The following is a 16,901-nucleotide window of genomic DNA, read 5'->3' as shown; positions in this document are numbered from 1 at the left end:
TGCTTGTAGCTCCTAAGACATGGCAGCTCTGCTTGTAGCTCCTAAGACATGGCAGCTCTGCTTGTAGCTCCTCAGACATGGCAGCTCTGCTTGTAGCTCCTAAGACATGACAGCTCTGCTTGTAGCTCCTAAGACATGACAGCTCTGCTTGTAGCTCCTCAGATATGACAGCTCTGCTTGTAGCTCCTAAGACATGACAGACATGACAGCTCTGCTTGTAGCTCCTAAGACATGGCAGCTCTGCTTGTAGCTCCTAAGACATGACAGCTCTGCTTGTAGCTCCTAAGACATGACAGACATGGCAGCTCTGCTTGTAGCTCCTAAGACATGGCAGCTCTGCTTGTAGCTCCTAAGACATGGCAGCTCTGCTTGTAGCTCCTCAGACATGGCAGCTCTGCTTGTAGCTCCTAAGACATGACAGCTCTGCTTGTAGCTCCTAAGACATGACTTGCTCTTCCTCCCGGGGAAGGACTGCCCGTTCCATGATCTCGCCATCACGGTTGACAACTCCATTGTGTCCTCCTCCCAGAGTGCTAAGAACCTTGGCGTGATCCTGGACAACACCCTGTCGTTCTCAACTAACATCAAGGCGGTGACCCGTTCCTGTAGGTTCATGCTCTACAACATTCGCAGAGTACGACCCTGCCTCACGCAGGAAGCGGCGCAGGTCCTAATCCAGGCACTTGTCATCTCCCGTCTGGATTACTGCAACTCGCTGTTGGCTGGGCTCCCTGCCTGTGCCATTAAACCCCTACAACTCATCCAGAACGCCGCAGCCCGTCTGGTGTTCAACTTTCCCAAGTTCTCTCACGTCACCCCGCTCCTCCGCTCTCTCCACTGGCTTCCAGTTGAAGCTCGCATCCGCTACAAGACCATGGTGCTTGCCTACGGAGCTGTGAGGGGAACGGCACCTCCGTACCTTCAGGCTCTGATCAGGCCCTACACCCAAACAAGGGCTCTGCGTTCATCCACCTCTGGCCTGCTCGCCTCCCTACCTCTGAGGAAGTACAGTTCCCGCTCAGCCCAGTCAAAACTGTTCGCTGCTCTGGCACCCCAATGGTGGAACAAACTCCCTCACGACGCCAGGTCAGCGGAGTCAATCACCACCTTCCGGAGACACCTGAAACCCCACCTCTTTAAGGAATACCTAGGATAGGATAAAGTAATCCTTCTAACCCCCCCCCCCCTTAAAAGAGTTAGATGCACTATTGTAAAGTGGTTGTTCCACTGGATATCATAAGGTGAATGCACCAATTTGTAAGTCGCTCTGGATAAGAGCGTCTGCTAAATGACTTAAATGTAATGTAAATGTAACATGACAGACATGGCAGCTCTGCTTGTAGCTCCTAAGACATGGCAGCTCTGCTTGTAGCTCCTAAGACATGGCAGCTCTGCTTGTAGCTCCTCAGACATGACAGCTCTGCTTGTAGCTCCTAAGACATGGCAGCTCTGCTTGTAGCTCCTAAGACATGACAGACATGGCAGCTCTGCTTGTAGCTCCTAAGACATGACAGACATGGCAGCTCTGCTTGTAGCTCCTAAGACATGACAGCTCTGCTTGTAGCTCCTAAGACATGACAGACATGACAGCTCTGCTTGTAGCTCCTAAGACATGACAGACATGGCAGCTCTGCTTGTAGCTCCTAAGACATGACAGCTCTGCTTGTAGCTCCTAAGACATGACAGACATGGCAGCTCTGCTTGTAGCTCCTAAGACATGACAGACATGGCAGCTCTGCTTGTAGCTCCTAAGACATGACAGCTCTGCTTGTAGCTCCTAAGACATGACAGACATGACAGCTCTGCTTGTAGCTCCTAAGACATGACAGACATGACAGCTCTGCTTGTAGCTCCTAAGACATGACAGCTCTGCTTGTAGCTCCTCAGACATGACAGCTCTGCTTGTAGCTCCTAAGACATGGCAGCTCTGCTTGTAGCTCCTCAGACATGGCAGCTCTGCTTGTAGCTCCTCAGACATGGCAGCTCTGCTTGTAGCTCCTCAGACATGACAGCTCTGCTTGTAGCTATTCAGACATGGCAGCTCTGCTTGTAGCTCCTAAGACATGACAGCTCTGCTTGTAGCTCCTAAGACATGGCAGCTCTGCTTGTAGCTCCTCAGACATGGCAGCTCTGCTTGTAGCTCCTAAGACATGGCAGCTCTGCTTGTAGCTCCTCAGACATGGCAGCTCTGCTTGTAGCTCCTAAGACATGACAGCTCTGCTTGTAGCTCCTAAGACATGGCAGACATGACAGCTCTGCTTGTAGCTCCTAAGACATGACAGACATGACAGCTCTGCTTGTAGCTCCTAAGACATGGCAGACATGACAGCTCTGCTTGTAGCTCCTAAGACATGACAGACATGACAGCTCTGCTTGTAGCTCCTAAGACATGGCAGCTCTGCTTGTAGCTCCTAAGACATGACAGTTCTGCTTGTAGCTCCTAAGACATGACAGCTCTGCTTGTAGCTCCTAAGACATGACAGCTCTGCTTGTAGCTCCTAAGACATGACAGCTCTGCTTGTAGCTCCTAAGACATGGCAGCTCTGCTTGTAGCTCCTAAGACATGACAGTTCTGCTTGTAGCTCCTAAGACATGACAGCTCTGCTTGCAGCTCCTAAGACATGACAGCTCTGCTTGTAGCTCCTAAGACATGACAGCTCTGCTTGTAGCTCCTAAGACATGACAGCTCTGCTTGTAGCTCCTAAGACATGTCAGACATGACAGCTCTGCTTGTAGCTCCTAAGACATGACAGTTCTGCTTGTAGCTCCTAAGACATGACAGACATGACAGCTCTGCTTGTAGCTCCTAAGACATGACAGCTCTGCTTGTAGCTCCTAAGTCATGGCAGCTCTGCTTGTAGCTCCTAAGACATGACAGCTCTGCTTGTAGCTCCTAAGACATGACAGACATGACAGCTCTGCTTGTAGCTCCTAAGACATGACAGACATGACAGCTCTGCTTGTAGCTCCTAAGACATGACAGACATGACAGCTCTGCTTGTAGCTCCTCAGACATAGCAGCTCTGCTTGTAGCTCCTCAGACATGGCAGCTCTGCTTGTAGCTCCTAAGACATGACAGCTCTGCTTGTAGCTCCTAAGACATGACAGCTCTGCTTGCAGCTCCTAAGACATGACAGCTCTGCTTGCAGCTCCTAAGACATGACAGCTCTGCTTGTAGCTCCTAAGACATGGCAGCTCTGCTTGTAGCTCCTAAGACATGACAGCTCTGCTTGTAGCTCCTAAGACATGACAGACATGACAGCTCTGCTTGTAGCTCCTAAGACATGACAGACATGGCAGCTCTGCTTGTAGCTCCTAAGACATGACAGCTCTGCTTTTAGCTCCTAAGACATGACAGCTCTGCTTGTAGCTCCTCAGACATGACAGCTCTGCTTGTAGCTCCTAAGACATGACAGCTCTGCTTGTAGCGCCTAAGACATGACAGCTCTGCTTGTAGCTCCTAAGACATGACAGCTCTGCTTGTAGCTCCTAAGACATGACAGCTCTGCTTGTAGCTCCTAAGACATGACAGCTCTGCTTGTAGCTCCTAAGACATGACAGCTCTGCTTGTAGCGCCTAAGACATGACAGCTCTGCTTGTAGCTCCTAAGACATGTCAGACATGACAGCTCTGCTTGTAGCTCCTAAGACATGACAGTTCTGCTTGTAGCTCCTAAGACATGACAGCTCTGCTTGTAGCTCCTAAGACATGACAGCTCTGCTTGTAGCTCCTAAGACATGACAGCTCTGCTTGTAGCGCCTAAGACATGACAGCTCTGCTTGTAGCTCCTAAGTCATGGCAGCTCTGCTTGTAGCTCCTAAGACATGACAGCTCTGCTTGTAGCTCCTAAGACATGACAGACATGACAGCTCTGCTTGTAGCTCCTAAGACATGACAGACATGACAGCTCTGCTTGTAGCTCCTAAGACATGACAGACATGACAGCTCTGCTTGTAGCTCCTCAGACATAGCAGCTCTGCTTGTAGCTCCTCAGACATGGCAGCTCTGCTTGTAGCTCCTAAGACATGACAGCTCTGCTTGTAGCTCCTAAGACATGACAGCTCTGCTTGCAGCTCCTAAGACATGACAGCTCTGCTTGCAGCTCCTAAGACATGACAGCTCTGCTTGTAGCTCCTAAGACATGGCAGCTCTGCTTGTAGCTCCTAAGACATGACAGACATGACAGCTCTGCTTGTAGCTCCTAAGACATGACAGACATGACAGCTCTGCTTGTAGCTCCTAAGACATGACAGCTCTGCTTGTAGCTCCTCAGACATAGCAGCTCTGCTTGTAGCTCCTCAGACATGGCAGCTCTGCTTGTAGCTCCTAAGACATGACAGCTCTGCTTGTAGCTCCTAAGACATAACAGCTCTGCTTGCAGCTCCTAAGACATGACAGCTCTGCTTGTAGCTCCTAAGACATGACAGCTCTGCTTGTAGCTCCTAAGACATGACAGACATGACAGCTCTGCTTGTAGCTCCTAAGACATGACAGACATGGCAGCTCTGCTTGTAGCTCCTAAGACATGACAGCTCTGCTTGTAGCTCCTAAGACATGACAGCTCTGCTTGTAGCTCCTAAGACATGACAGCTCTGCTTGTAGCTCCTAAGACATGACAGCTCTGCTTGTAGCTCCTAAGACATGACAGCTCTGCTTGCAGCTCCTAAGCAACTTTGCAGTATTACGTATTTTTGTGTTGTTTCTTAGTTAGATATTACTGCACTGTTGGAATTAGGAACACAAGCATTTCACTACACCCGCAATAACATCTGCTAAATATGTGTATGTGACCAATAAGATTTGATTTGACATGCTGGTATCTCTACAGTCTCTTTAACAAGACGATATGTATTTCAGTCTCCCATAGAGGAAGACCTGGTGGCCTCTCTACAAAGTCTCAGTAACAAGACTATGTGGGTCATTCTGATGGCAGGTGGTGGACACTTCGCTGGAGCTGTATTTCAAGGGTCAGTGGCTTCCTATTCTCTATCGCCATAGTGATCTCAAATGGTACCATATTCTCTCTCGCCATAGTGATCTCAAATGGTACCATATTCTCTCTCGCTATAGTGATCTCAAATGGTACCATATTCTCTATCGCCATAATGATCTCAAATGGTACCATATTCTCTCTCGCCATAGTGATCTCAAATGGTACCATATTCTCTATCGCCATAGTGATCTCAAATGGTACCATATTCTCTATCGCCATAGTGATCTCAAATGGTACCATATTCTCTATCGCCATAGTGATCTCAAATGGTACCATATTCTCTATCGCCATAGTGATCTCAAATGGTACCATATTCTCTATCGCCATAGTGATCTCAAATGGTACCATATTCTCTATCGCCATAGTGATCTCAAATGGTACCATATTCTCTATCGCCATAGTGATCTCAAATGGTACCATATTCTCTATCGCCATAGTGATCTCAAATGGTACCATATTCTCTATCGTTATAGTGATCTCAAATGGTACCATATTCTCTATCGCCATAGTGATCTCAAATGGTACCATATTCTCTATCGTTATAGTGATCTCAAATGGTACCATATTCTCTAAATGGTGCTCTCTAGGGCTCAGGTCTAAAGTAGTGTCCTTTTGTAGGGGGGTAGTGCGCTGGGTAGGTAGAGGGGTAGTGCCCTGGGTAGGTAGCGGGGTAGTGCCCTGGGTAGGTAGGGGGGTAGTGTGCTGGGTAGGTAGAGGGGTAGTGCCCTGGGTAGGTAGCGGGGTAGTGCCCTGGGTAGGTAGGGGGGTAGAGCCCTGGGTAGGTAGGGGGGTAGTGCGCTGGGTAGGTAGAGGGGTAGTGCCCTGGGTAGGTAGGGGGGTAGTGCTCTGGGTAGGTAGGGGGGTAGAGCCCTGGGTAGGTAGGGGGGTAGTTCCCTGGGTAGGTAGAGGGGTAGTGCCCTGGGTAGGTAGAGGGGTAGTGCCCTGGGTAGGTAGGGGGGTAGTGCCCTGGGTAGGTAGGGGGGTAGTGCCCTGGGTAGGTAGGGGGGTAGTGCTCTGGGTAGGTAGGGGGGTAGTGCTCTGGGTAGGTAGAGGGGTAGTGCCCTGGGTAGGTAGAGGGGTAGTGCCCTGGGTAGGTAGGGGGGTAGTGCCCTGGGTAGGTAGGGGGGTAGTGCCCTGGGTAGGTAGGGGGGTAGTTCCTGGGTAGGTAGGTAGGGGGGTAGTTCCTGGGTAGGTAGGTAGAGGGGTAGTGCCCTGGGTAGGTAGGGGGGTAGTGCCCTGGGTAGGTAGGGGGGTAGTGCCCTGTGTAGGTAGGGGGGTAGTGCCCTGGGTAGGTAGGGGGGTAGTGCCCTGGGTAGGTAGAGGGGTAGTGCCCTGGGTAGGTAGGGGGGTAGTGCCCTGGGTAGGTAGGCGGGTAGTGCCCTGGGTAGGTAGGGGGGTAGTGCCCTGGGTAGGTAGAGGGGTAGTGCCCTGGGTAGGTAGGGGGGTAGTGCCCTGGGTAGGTAGGGGGGTAGTGCCCTGGGTAGGTAGGGGGGTAGTGCCCTGGGTAGGTAGGGGGGTAGTGCCCTGGGTAGGTAGAGGGGTAGTGCCCTGGTTAGGTAGAGGGGTAGTGCCCTGGGTAGGTAGGGGGGTAGTGCCCTGGGTAGGTAGGGGGGTAGTGCCCTGGGTAGGTAGAGGGGTAGTGCCCTGGGTAGGTAGAGGGGTAGTGCCCTGGGTAGGTAGGGGGGTAGTGCCCTGGGTAGGTAGAGGGGTAGAGCCCTGGGTAGGTAGGGGGGTAGTGCCCTGGGTAGGTAGAGGGGTAGTGCCCTGGGTAGGTAGAGGGGTAGTGCCCTGGGTAGGTAGGGGGGTAGTGCCCTGGGTAGGTAGAGGGGTAGTGCCCTGGGTAGGTAGAGGGGTAGTGCCCTGGGTAGGTAGGGCACTACATTGCAAATGTGTATATATATATAAAAAAAATCTTATTTACATAAGTATTCAGACACTTTGCTATGAAACTTGAAATTGAGCTCAGGTGCATCCTGTTTCCATTGATCATCCTTGTGATGTTTCTACAACTTGATTGGAGTCCATCTGTGGTAAATTAAGTTAATTGGACATGATTTGGAAAGGCACACACCTGTCTATATAAGGTCCCACAGTTGACAGTGCATGTCAGAGCAAAAACCAAGCCATGAGGTCGAAGGAATTGTCCGTAGAGCTCCTAGACAGGATTGTGTCGAGGCACAGATCTGGTGAAGGGTAACAAAACATTTCTGCAGCATATTGTGTGTAGATTGGTCAGGGGGGAAGAAAACAAACATTTAATCCATTTTAGAATAAGGCTGTAACGTAACAAAATGTGGGAAAAAAAGGTCAAGGGGTCTTTCTGAATGCACTGTAAGTCTCCCTCTCGGTACTAAAAGATGGACTCATCTCTCCCATCTCTGTTCCAGGAGAGACGTGTTGCAGCACAAGACGTTCCATCGGTACACTGTTAGAGCCAAGCGGGGGACGTCCCAGGGCCTGAGAGATGCTAAGAACAGCAGTCATGCCCCTAAATCAGCCGGAGCTGCCCTGAGGCGGTACAACGAGGCTGCACTAGTCAAGGCAACACAACTACTCTTATTCTGATGTGACTAACCGGGAGAGCACCTTATGGTTTTCCTCTGATTAGCCAGAACTACTAGACGTTAAAATATCTTCTCTAGTAAAAATGTTTGTATGGTGATACTTGGCCTGGTATCGTTAGTAAAATGTTGGAATGGTGATACTTGGCCTGGTATCGTATCGTTAGTAAAATGTTGGTATGGTGATACTTGGCCTGGTATCGTATCGTTAGTAAAATGTTGGTATGGTGATACTTGGCCTGGTATCGTATCGTTAGTAAAATGTTGGTATGGTGATACTTGGCCTGGTATCGTATGGTGATACTTGGCCTGGTATCGTATGGTGACACTTGGCCTGGTATCGTATGGTGATACTTGGCCTGGTATCGTATGGTGATACTTGGCCTGGTATCGTATGGTGATACTTGGCCTGGTATCGTATGGTGACACTTGGCCTGGTATCGTATGGTGACACTTGGCCTGGTATCGTATGGTGACAACTCTACTACTTACAGTGCCTTTGGAAAGTATTCAGCAATCTGGGGGTGTCAAGGGGTGTGAATACTTTCTGAATTTGTATTTTAAATGTTAAGTAGTGCCCACAAAAAAAGGGTTATGTATAGGTAAAAATATATATAAATTCCTGATCTTTCTTGTACCACTCAGATATAGGACAGACATTTTTACTATCTGTTTTTCCATGTATGAATTTGTTATTCAATGCGTTAAAATGCTCTAATAGAAGTAAATTCAATGTTTAATCCCCAAAATGTAAATATATATTTTTGTTATACCTAGAAGGGTCCTAACATTCTAAATCGAATAGCTCAATGATCCGTGATTAAAACAATTCCATTTAGTTTAGTAGAACCCCCCCCCCCCCCCCCCTCCCTTGGACTATGAACAAGGATTGTTCAGATATATACATTTTTAATAAAGACTAGCTCAATAATTGAGACATGATCCAATGGATAAGTTTGCACCTTCTGTTTTAATTAGTTCCGTCACCCAGGCGGACCAAAGACTGTTTTAGTCATCTCGGTCATGAAGAGGAATACAGCTGTTTCTTATTAATAAACAATGCCATGCTGGTGGATGGTAACAGTCAAATAAAACCCTGCCCTGAAAAATAATGTGTACATAAGTTAGGAAAACGCATTCACAATGATTTGCATGAAGTAGGCCGTTCGGATTTGCCACTTTCAAACTCAAATATGTTTGATTAAAACAATGGACTTATTGACTTAAATCATTGTGCAACATCGTGGGTAACCTCTCGCTCAAACAAGTGGATTTCTACTGGTGTGTTTAATGGCTGCTTGCACCTTTTAATGTTGTTGATCTAATCAGTAGTTCCTGTCCTCTGCTTGCAGGAGATCCAGGACCTGCTGGAGAGCTGGTCTGACCACCTGACTGAAGCCAGTGCCATCTTCCTGCGTGCGCCCAGTCACAATAAAAGCATGTTCTTGGGGGGTAAAGCAGCTCCGCTGGTGAAGAAGGACCCTCGGATCAGAACGCTGCCCTTCCCCACACGCAGAGCCACCTTCAGAGAGATAAAGAGAGTCCATGATGTCCTCTCCACTCTAAATGTATATGGTACGAGTCAATCTACGGGACGGTTTCCTACAAAACACTTTAAGTTTAGTATTAAAATCTAGATTCTCCATTGAAAAGCAGTTTTCAGTCTAGGGCTTAATCAGTCTGCCCGACATGTACGTTGCTTTCTGAAAGTATTCAGACCCTTTTTCCCACATTTTGTTACTCTAAAACATATTTTTGTTCCTCAATCTACACACAATACTCCATAATGACAAAGTGAAAACAGGTTTTTACAAAACAGAAATACCTTATTTACATAAGTATTCAGATCCTTTGCTATGAGACTTGAAATTGAGCTCAGGTTGCATCCTGTTTCCATTGAATCATCCTTGAGATGTTTCTACAACTTGATTGGAGTTCACCTGTGGTAAATTCAATTGATTGGACATGATTTGGAAAGGCACACAGCTGTCTATATAAGGAGATCCAGAGTTCCTCTGTGGAGATGGGAGAACCTTCCAGAAGGACAACCATCTCTGCAGCACGCCACCAATGAGGCCTTTATGGTAGAGTGGCCAGACGGAAGCTACTCCTCAGTAAAAGACACATGACAGTCTACTTGGAGTTTGCCAAAAGGCAACTAAAGGCCTCTCAGACCATGAGACCTCTTTGGCCTGAATGCCAAGCGTCACATCTGGAGGAAACCTGGCATCATCCCTACGGTGAAGCATGGTGGCAGCACCATGCTGTGGGGATGTTTTTCAGCGGCAGGGATTTGGAGACTAGTCAGGATCGAGGGAAAGATGAACGGATCAAAGTACAGAGAGATCCTTGATGAAAACCTGCTCCAGAGCGCTCAGGACCTCAGACTGCGGCGAAGGTTCACCTTCCAACAAGACAACGACCCTAAGCACACAGCCAAGACAACGCAGGAGTGGCTTCGGGACAAGTCTCTGAATGTCCTTGAGTGGCTCAGCCAGAGCCCGGACTTGAACCCGATCAAACATCTCTGGAGAGACCTGAAAATAGCTGTGCAGCGACGCTCCCCATCCACCTGACAGAGCTTTAGAGGATCTGCTGAGAAGAATGGGAGAAACTGTCTAAATACAGGTGTGCCAAGCTTGTAGTGTCATACCCAAGAAGACTCAAGGCTGTAATCGCTGCCAAAGGTGCTTCAACAAAGTACTGAGTAAAGGGTGTGAATACTTATGGAAATGTGATTTTTAATTTTTAATACATTTGCAACAAATACAAAAAAACAGTTTTTTGTTTGTCATTATAGGGTTTTGTGTGTAGATTGAGGAAAAAAACTATTTATCCATTTTAGAATAAGGCTGTAACGTAACAAACTGTGGAAAAAGGGAAGGGGTCTGAATACTTTCCCGAATGCACTGTATATATGGACATTCCTGAGCTTCAATTCTGAGAAAGGCTGACAATATGTTGTTAATTTACTCATCTTTTCCAAACCACAGGTAAAGACACTGACATCTCCGACATCCTGAGTCCCTCAAACAAAGTATGGAAGAAGGCACGTACACCTGTGGCTCAGCCAGAACCTTCCCAGGAGACAACAGCACCCCTAGTGGAGGAGGAGGAGAGTTCAGGAGAGGAGCTGGAGCTGGAGACGGTGGAGGTGACTCTGGGAACCCTGGACCTCCGGGAGTATGAGATCTACCCTGCCAGGAGGAAGAAGAGGAAGGAGAGACGCAGAACAGAGGACAGAGGTGATGCAGACGGGCTGGGTCTGTAGAGTTAGGCTGCTGACCAGGGCCTATAGGGAATAGGGTGATGTTCAGGATGCCTGTTTAATTCTGACCAGGGCCTATAGGGTGATGTTCAGGATGCCTGTTTAATGCTGACCAGGGCCTATAGGGTGATGTTCAGGATGCCTGTTTAATTCTGACCAGGGCCTATAGGGAATAGGGTGATGTTCAGGATGCCTGTTTAATTCTGACCAGGGCCTATAGGGTGATGTTCAGGATGCCTGTTTTAATTCTAACCAGGGCCTATAGGGTGATGTTCAGGATGCCTGTTTAATGCTGACCAGGGCCTATAGGGAATAGGGTGATGTTCAGGATGCCTGTTTTAATTCTGACCAGGGCCTATAGGGAATAGGGTGATGTTCAGGATGCCTGTTTTAATTCTGACCAGGGCCTATAGGGTGATGTTCAGGATGCCTGTTTTAAATCTGACCAGGGCCTATAGGGTGATGTTCAGGATGCCTGTTTAATGCTGACCAGGGCCTATAGGGTGATGTTCAGGATGCCTGTTTAATTCTGACCAGGGCCTATAGGGTGATGTTCAGGATGCCTGTTTTAAATCTGACCAGGGCCTATAGGGTGATGTTCAGGATGCCTGTTTTAATTCTGACCAGGGCCTATAGGGTGATGTTCAGGATGCCTGTTTAAATCTGACCAGGGCCTATAGGGTCATGTTCAGGATGCCTGTTTAATTCTGACCAGGGCCTATAGGGTGATGTTCAGGATGCCTGTTTAAATCTGACCAGGGGGAATTGGGTGATGTTCAGGATGCCTGTTTAATTCTGACCAGGGGGAATTGGGTGATGTTCAGGATGCCTGTTTAATGCTGACCAGGGCCTACAGGGTGATGTTCAGGATGCCTGTTTAATGCTGACCAGGGCCTATAGGGTGATGTTCAGGATGCCTGTTTAATTCTGACCAGGGGGAATTGGGTGATGTTCAGGATGCCTGTTTAATTCTGACCAGGGGGAATTGGGTGATGTTCAGGATGCCTGTTTAATTCTGACCAGGGCCTATAGGGTGATGTTCAGGATGCCTGTTTAATTCTGACCAGGGGGAATTGGGTGATGTTCAGGATGCCTGTTTAATTCTGACCAGGGGGAATTGGGTGATGTTCAGGATGCCTGTTTAATGCTGACCAGGGCCTACAGGGTGATGTTCAGGATGCCTGTTTAATGCTGACCAGGGCCTATAGGGTCATGTTCAGGATGCCTGTTTAATTCTGACCAGGGCCTATAGGGTGATGTTCAGGATGCCTGTTTAAACTGACCAGGGGGAATTGGGTGATGTTCAGGATGCCTGTTTAATTCTGACCAGGGGGAATTGGGTGATGTTCAGGATGCCTGTTTAATGCTGACCAGGGCCTACAGGGTGATGTTCAGGATGCCTGTTTAATGCTGACCAGGGCCTATAGGGTGATGTTCAGGATGCCTGTTTAATTCTGACCAGGGGGAATTGGGTGATGTTCAGGATGCCTGTTTAATTCTGACCAGGGGGAATTGGGTGATGTTCAGGATGCCTGTTTAATTCTGACCAGGGCCTATAGGGTGATGTTCAGGATGCCTGTTTAATTCTGACCAGGGGGAATTGGGTGATGTTCAGGATGCCTGTTTAATTCTGACCAGGGGGAATTGGGTGATGTTCAGGATGCCTGTTTAATGCTGACCAGGGCCTACAGGGTGATGTTCAGGATGCCTGTTTAATGCTGACCAGGGCCTACAGGGTGATGTTCAGGATGCCTGTTTAATGCTGACCAGGGCCTATAGGGTGATGTTCAGGATGCCTGTTTAATTCTGACCAGGGGGAATTGGGTGATGTTCAGGATGCCTGTTTAATTCTGACCAGGGGGAATTGGGTGATGTTCAGGATGCCTGTTTAATGCTGACCAGGGCCTACAGGGTGATGTTCAGGATGCCTGTTTAATGCTGACCAGGGCCTACAGGGTGATGTTCAGGATGCCTGTTTAATGCTGACCAGGGCCTATAGGGTGATGTTCAGGATGCCTGTTTAATGCTGACCAGGGCCTATAGGGTGATGTTCAGGATGCCTGTTTAATGCTGACCAGGGCCTATAGGGTGATGTTCAGGATGCCTGTTTAATGCTGACCAGGGCCTATAGGGTGATGTTCAGGATGCCTGTTTAATGCTGACCAGGGCCTATAGGGTGATGTTCAGGATGCCTGTTTAATGCTGACCAGGGCCTATAGGGTGATGTTCAGGATGCCTGTTTAATGCTGACCAGGGGGAATTGGGTGATGTTCAGGATGCCTGTTTAATGCTGACCAGGGCCTATAGGGTGATGTTCAGGATGCCTGTTTAATGCTGACCAGGGCCTGTAGGGTGATGTTCAGGATGCCTGTTTAATGCTGACCAGGGCCTATAGGGTGATGTTCAGGATGCCTGTTTAATGCTGACCAGGGCCTATAGGGTGATGTTCAGGATGCCTGTTTAATTCTGACCAGGGCCTACAGGGTGATGTTCAGGCTGTTTAATGCTGACCAGGGCCTATAGGGTGATGTTCAGGATGCCTGTTTAATTCTGACCAGGGCCTACAGGGTGATGTTCAGGCTGTTTAATGCTGACCAGGGCCTATAGGGTGATGTTCAGGATGCCTGTTTAATTCTGACCAGGGCCTACAGGGTGATGTTCAGGCTGTTTAATGCTGACCAGGGCCTATAGGGTGATGTTCAGGATGCCTGTTTAATGCTGACCAGGGCCTATAGGGTGATGTTCAGGATGCCTGTTTAATTCTGACCAGGGCCTACAGGGTGATGTTCAGGCTGTTTAATTCTGACCAGGGCCTATAGGGCGATGTTCAGGATGCCTGTTTAATGCTGACCAGGGGGAATTGGGTGCCGTTTAGGATGTCTCAGTTTAATTCATAGAATTTCTACAACAGGACTTTCTATCACTTGATAATCTTTGAAAAGCTGCAAAAACAGTTATTTCTGTGTTCAGGTCTAATTAACAGGGAAGCTGTGGGGTCCCCTGCTGCTGCCGAAGACCCTAACCAGGAGAGAGGAGGAGAGAAGAACCAGGAGAGAGGAGAGAAGAACCAGGGGAGGAGGAAACCCAAGGGGAAGAAGACGATACAACATGAAGAGGGTGAGGTCTTAACCTAACTCTACCTGCCTACCGGTCTGTCTGCCGGTCGGTCTGTCTGTCTGCCTACCGGTCTGTCTGCCGGTCGGTCTGTCTGTCTGCCTACCGGTCTGTCTGCCGGTCGGTCTGTCTGTCTGCCTACCGGTCTGTCTGCCGGTCGGTCTGTCTGTCTGCCTACCGGTCTGTCTGCCGGTCGGTCTGTCTGTCTGCCTACCGGTCTGTCTGCCGGTCGGTCTGTCTGTCTGCCTACCGGTCTGTCTGCCGGTCTGCCTGTCTGTCTGCCTACCGGTCATTCTGCCGGTCTGCCTGCCTGCCTGTTGGTCTGTCTGCCGGTCGGTCTGCCTATCGGCCGGTCGGTCTGCCTATCGGCCGGTCTGTCTGCCTGCCGGTCTGTCTGCCTGCCTACCGGTCTGTCTGTCTGTCTGCCTACCGGTCATTCTGCCGGTCTGTCTGTCTGTCTGCCTGCCTGCCGGTCTGTCTGCCCTTTTTGTCTGCCCTTTTTTTGTCTGCCTGTCTGTGTTTGTTGTATACAACAGCATCTTCTCTGCATCTTCTCAGAGGAGCCTGATGAGTCCTGGGACTATGGCCTGAGGGATGCTCTCTACACCGCCTGTAAGACTGGAGACCTGGACACCCTCATCAGACTGTTACCAGTGAGGAGGGGAGAGGAGGGGGACCAGGATGGACAGAGGGAGGAGCAGGGTGCAAAGCCAGAGGGAGAGAAGAATCAGGGAGAGGTGGAGGAGAGCTGCTCTTCCCAGGCCCCTGCAGCCCAGGCCCCTGCAGCCCAGGCCCCTGCAGCCCAGGCCCCTGCAGCCCAGGCCCCTGCAGCCCAGGCCCCTGCAGCCCAGAACCCTGCAGCCCAGGCCCCTGCAGCCCTGAGTCCACTAGCCCTACTCAACCAGCCCATAGACTCCTCAGGCTTCACTCTGCTCCATGTGGCCTCAGCAGCAGGACAGAAAGGAGTGGCCAAGCTGCTGATGGATGCAGGCAGTGACCCGACATGCAAGTATGAACCATATATATGTCTATTTTAGGCTTGGGCGGTATACCGTAATATGTCGTATACCGGGGTATTTGGAAATAGCCATGGGATGGTTTTTCAATACATTTTAATATTTATATCTGCTTTTTAAGTTAATACCTGCGGTCAACTTGTGCAATACATTAGGAGACAAAGCAGATCGCGTTCTTCGTGTCACCTGTCACATGATGACGTTTTACCGTAGTTCGCCAGAACAGAGCCACGTGTTTGTAAGTAGCACAACGGGAGAAAGCGGTGTAATTGACAGGGGGTCACATTTTATAATGAAAGTCGTGACTGTTTTTTTTTCTACAATACGGTGATCAGGGACGTGCAGCTGTAGTTTTCCTTCACAGAAAATCACTGCACCACAATCGGCAGAAAATAGATTAATTATCAGCAGATGACAACAGAAGTGAAACGCTATTTGGCTGGCCGCCCACACAAGTAAATGAGCTTACAATGAAAAAGAAAAAAGGTATTTTTAAAGAAATGTAGCAGATGACAACAGAAGTGAAAGGCGGTTGGAACCAAAAATCACAAATTTGGACTCATCAGACCAAAGGACAGATTTCCACCTGTCTAATGTCCATTACTCCTGTTTCTTGGCCCAAGCAAGTCTCTTCTTCTTGTTGGTGTCCTTTAGTAGTGGTTTCTTTGCAGCAATTTGACCATGAAGGCCTGATTCACGCAGTCTTCTCTGAACAGTTGATGTTGAGATGTGTCTGTTACTTTTACTGTATACCGACGCTACCTTGACACAACACAACTGATTGGCACAAACACATTTACTTTTAACAAGGCACAACTGTTAATTGAAATGCATTCCAGGTGACTACCTCATGAAGCTGGTTGAGAGAATGCTAAGAGTGTGCAAAGCTGTCATCAAGGCAGAGGGTGGCTACTTTGAAGAATCTCAAATAAAAATATATTTAGATTTATTTGCCACTTTTTAGTTACTACATGATTCCATATGTGTTATTTCATAGTTTTGATGTCTTCACTATTATTCTACAATGTAGAAAATAGTCAAAATAAAGAAAAACCCCGGAATGAGTAGATGTCTAAACTTTTGACTGGTACTGTATATGTATGTATGTATGTATGTATGTGTGTTGTAAGAAAAAAAGTGATTGTCTTTTAAATGAAAAGCACATAAATTGTATGTATTATTATAAGACGCTGTTTATGTGTTATTAACAGAGAGGAAGCGTTGTTGCTTTGTGTCCACAGAGATCAGACAGGCCAGACTCCCTACATCGTTGCTCCTGACAAGGACACGAGGAACATGTTCAGGAAGTACATGGCTGATCACCCTGACAAATACAACTACAGCAAGGCTCTGGTGAGCTGTTGTTCCGTTGGTTACGTACAGTAGGCAGTCGCATTTAAACTGAAGGAGCACTTTCTGTCGAGCAGGGTGGAACAACGACAAACGACCAATCAGTTGTCCAAAGATGTACAGTACTTTGATAAAGCTGTGAAGTGTAATCTTGTACACCCACTATGTTTAGGCATAAACAACCAGTTAAAGTCCACTTTCTGTCAAATGGAATAAATCAATGGGGATTCTGTTGTCTAGGAGTTAGCGAGACCGAGAAGTAACGTGGGCTATTTCACATGATGAGCAAAGGACACATTTCAAGCACACGAAATACCATCTAATAAAACTATGACCGTTACATTTTCCAAAGATGTACATAGACATTTTTTTTAGCACTTTGTGACACAGCGGGGAAGTCTTAACGTCGGCTCTATTCCCTTAAGGTTCCTGGTCCGCTGACTGCAGAGTTGGAGTCCAAGAAGACGGAGAAGAAAAAGGCCCAGAAAGCAGCAAAGAAAACGAGGGAGAAAGAACAGAGAGAACAGAGGAAGAAACTAGAGATGGAGGCAGAGGAGAAGAAAAAATTTGCCTCCTTAAGCGATCGAGAGAAGGTATGA

At 48.3% G+C, this 16,901-nt stretch overlaps 1 protein-coding gene across 4 annotated transcripts in view; it reads left to right on the top strand.

The window, feature by feature from the left end:
* ankzf1 (ankyrin repeat and zinc finger peptidyl tRNA hydrolase 1) overlaps positions 1-16,901 on the top strand; it is a 36,345-nt gene that overhangs the window by 10,065 nt on the left and 9,379 nt on the right. For all 4 annotated transcript variants that reach the window (XM_071341904.1, XM_071341906.1, XM_071341903.1 and 1 more), the window contains 8 exons: positions 4,858-4,967; positions 7,381-7,534; positions 8,907-9,129; positions 10,548-10,799; positions 13,793-13,939; positions 14,495-14,945; positions 16,194-16,305; positions 16,728-16,895. In XM_071341904.1, coding sequence (XP_071198005.1) covers positions 4,858-4,967; positions 7,381-7,534; positions 8,907-9,129; positions 10,548-10,799; positions 13,793-13,939; positions 14,495-14,945; positions 16,194-16,305; positions 16,728-16,895 — 1,617 coding nt within the window. The remainder of the gene's footprint in view (positions 1-4,857; positions 4,968-7,380; positions 7,535-8,906; positions 9,130-10,547; positions 10,800-13,792; positions 13,940-14,494; positions 14,946-16,193; positions 16,306-16,727; positions 16,896-16,901) is intronic.

Source organism: Salvelinus alpinus, chromosome 14 (assembly GCF_045679555.1).
Source record: "Salvelinus alpinus chromosome 14, SLU_Salpinus.1, whole genome shotgun sequence".
In the NCBI taxonomy this organism is placed as follows: Eukaryota; Metazoa; Chordata; class Actinopteri; order Salmoniformes; family Salmonidae; genus Salvelinus; species Salvelinus alpinus.
Note: the sequence above shows the minus strand (reverse complement) of the source record. Positions and strands in the feature narration are given on the sequence as shown.